Source organism: Frankliniella occidentalis, unplaced genomic scaffold (genome assembly GCF_000697945.3).
Source record: "Frankliniella occidentalis isolate FOCC.00 unplaced genomic scaffold, Focc_3.1 Scaffold242, whole genome shotgun sequence".
Classification (NCBI taxonomy): Eukaryota; Metazoa; Arthropoda; class Insecta; order Thysanoptera; family Thripidae; genus Frankliniella; species Frankliniella occidentalis.
In genome coordinates this window covers 310,428-312,781 of record NW_026267368.1, presented here as the reverse complement: position 1 = coordinate 312,781, position 2,354 = coordinate 310,428, and the positions used below count along the sequence as shown (strand labels likewise).

The following is a 2,354-nucleotide window of genomic DNA, read 5'->3' as shown; positions in this document are numbered from 1 at the left end:
GGATGATGTGTGTGGTCTGAGTAGTGTCAAGCAACGTTTGAAGGTTTGTACTGACTAGCATAATTTGAGCTGTACACTACTGCTAGTCAAATATTATCAATCCATTTTACGTATCACATTTAGGAAATGGTGGTGTATCCGTTGCTGAATCCCGCCCTGTTCCAAGGTCTGAGAAGTCCAGGAAGGGGACTACTGCTTTTTGGACCTCCAGGAAATGGGAAAACTTTAATTGGTAAGGTATTGTGATGTGAATGCAGTTCTTTGATTTTCTGTGCCTTAGCAGCACTGCACTGACATATATGTGTTCCAGGGAAATGCTTAGCATCTGAAGCTAGAGCCACATTTTTTTCCGTTACCGCCTCAAGCTTTGGCTCCAAATGGTATGGCGAGGCAGAAACTTTAGCGAAGACTTTGTTTGAAAGTGCAAGGTAAATTTGCTCATCAAACTTGTAGAATTAATATGTATTTGCTACATGTACAATCAGAAAATGAAAAAGCTTTGCATAATTATCATCTAAATAAGTGAAAATATAATTACAAATCATGAACAATTCATGATAAATCTATGCTGCTTTGGGGCTCGACCTTATCATTTAATATTTTAGTATACTTCCTTGATGTATCTCTCATACCGTGTTCATGTGTCCTTTCAGGGCGCTTCAGCCTTCCATCATTTTCATAGATGAAGTGGATTCAATTTTAAGAAGTGCACAAGAAAATGATGGGGGCTGTTCTACACGTCTGAGAACAGAATTGCTTGCTTGTATGGTTAGTATTCAACTTGAACTTCTCATCCTAACCCTCGAACTTGAAAGTCCAATTTATATCCTTCCAAAGTAATACTCAATTCAAACCTTTACATAAAAGAAAAAAAAAAGTCTTTACTCAATTTCCCTTTCTAGATGCTTTCATGTTATCTTGTGTATATGGAAAACTGTTAATGATTATCTGAGCTGTAAATTATACATGATTTCCCTCACCATTATTTTTCATTTCAAATTCATACAGGATGGGTGCACAACAAGTGGCAAGGATGAAGTCCTAGTAGTAGGAGCCACAAACTGGCCGGGGAAAATTGATGAGGCAGCCCGCCGCCGTTTTACTAGGCGGTTGTACGTGCCTCTGCCTGATAAGGAGGTAATGTGCATGTCCTGTTGAACAGACTTATTCTATTGTTTTTTGGTAGTTGAAGGTATTTGGTAAACAAATTGACAGAGTTGTGGCTTATATACTTTACAACTTTCTTCTGAAGTGTTTCGAGTATATTGTAGTCCTTTTTCCTCACCACCAGTGGTGACGTGTAAATTCAATTCACTTTAGCTGAATGCTGTACAGTTTCTTTTTAAGGTAATCTCGAATGTATGTGGTAAAATTGATTTAAATTGGGTTTTTGGGTGTGTTTTTTTTCATAACAATTAATTGCTACAATTTCAAAATTATATCAGTGCAATGCCTTAAGATTGCAGAAATTTGCTATAATACCTCTGAATACAAACTTCACAATAGAAAGTATACGTAATTGAAAAAGAAAAACTGTGTTTGTTTTGTTTTCCTTCATACCTAAATTTCTCTAATAAGAGGTCTTACAAATTGATCATTAAAAGTACATATTCTATCATCTATCATTTAAATGGAATTTTATAACAAACTCTTTTCTTAATGGTTGTTATAATTGCAGACAAGGACTGAGCAATTTCAAAGAGAACTGAGAAATGAAAAGCACGACATTAATGAAGAACAGTTCCAAATTATGGCAGACATGACTGAGGGCTACAGTGGAGCTGACATTTCCCAGGTGTGCAGGAATGCTGCAATGAAACCGATTAGATCTTTAGATTTAAATGGTTTATCCATTGAATTTGTTGAAATGGAAGACGTACGTATAAAGCAAATGTTTTAAAGTCAACCAGCCTCCATAGACTGTTTTTTAACATGTGTTCTTCCCTTGCTTAGGTTCGCCCCATAAATCTGGATGACTTCCTAGAAAGTATCAATGAAACTTCAAAATCAGTGTCTGCAGAAATGATAAAGCAACTAGAGACATTTAACGAAAAGTACGGCAGCCTCTGAGGCCAAGTAATTTTACTCCTTCACATTTGACAGCTTTTGATTTCACAACCAGGTACTGATTGAAATGTGCTCACAATTTCATCGATAATCTTTCTACAATAACTTTGTGGGTGTGTAAAGTTTCCTGAAACCTGAAAGTAATACATAAGTTATTTTCTTATTCCTTATTACATATTTTGTATTGTTCAGTGTTTAATTTGCATGTAGTAATAACACCCTTTGTGTTGACTCAAGTACATGGAAATATTTCATGCACAGGGTATGTTTAAGAGTAGTTTAATTTC

At 35.7% G+C, this 2,354-nt stretch overlaps 1 protein-coding gene across 2 annotated transcripts in view; it reads left to right on the top strand.

Annotated features, from left to right (window-relative positions):
- Positions 1-2,347, top strand: part of LOC113215849 (fidgetin-like protein 1) — a 4,419-nt gene extending 2,072 nt beyond the window's left edge. For both annotated transcript variants that reach the window (XM_026435513.2, XM_052273066.1), the window contains 6 exons: positions 124-232; positions 311-428; positions 654-768; positions 1,009-1,137; positions 1,679-1,876; positions 1,954-2,347. In XM_026435513.2, the coding sequence (XP_026291298.2) occupies positions 124-232; positions 311-428; positions 654-768; positions 1,009-1,137; positions 1,679-1,876; positions 1,954-2,070 (786 nt within the window). In that variant the 3' untranslated portion in view covers positions 2,071-2,347. The remainder of the gene's footprint in view (positions 1-123; positions 233-310; positions 429-653; positions 769-1,008; positions 1,138-1,678; positions 1,877-1,953) is intronic.
- Positions 2,348-2,354: the final 7 nt, after the last annotated feature.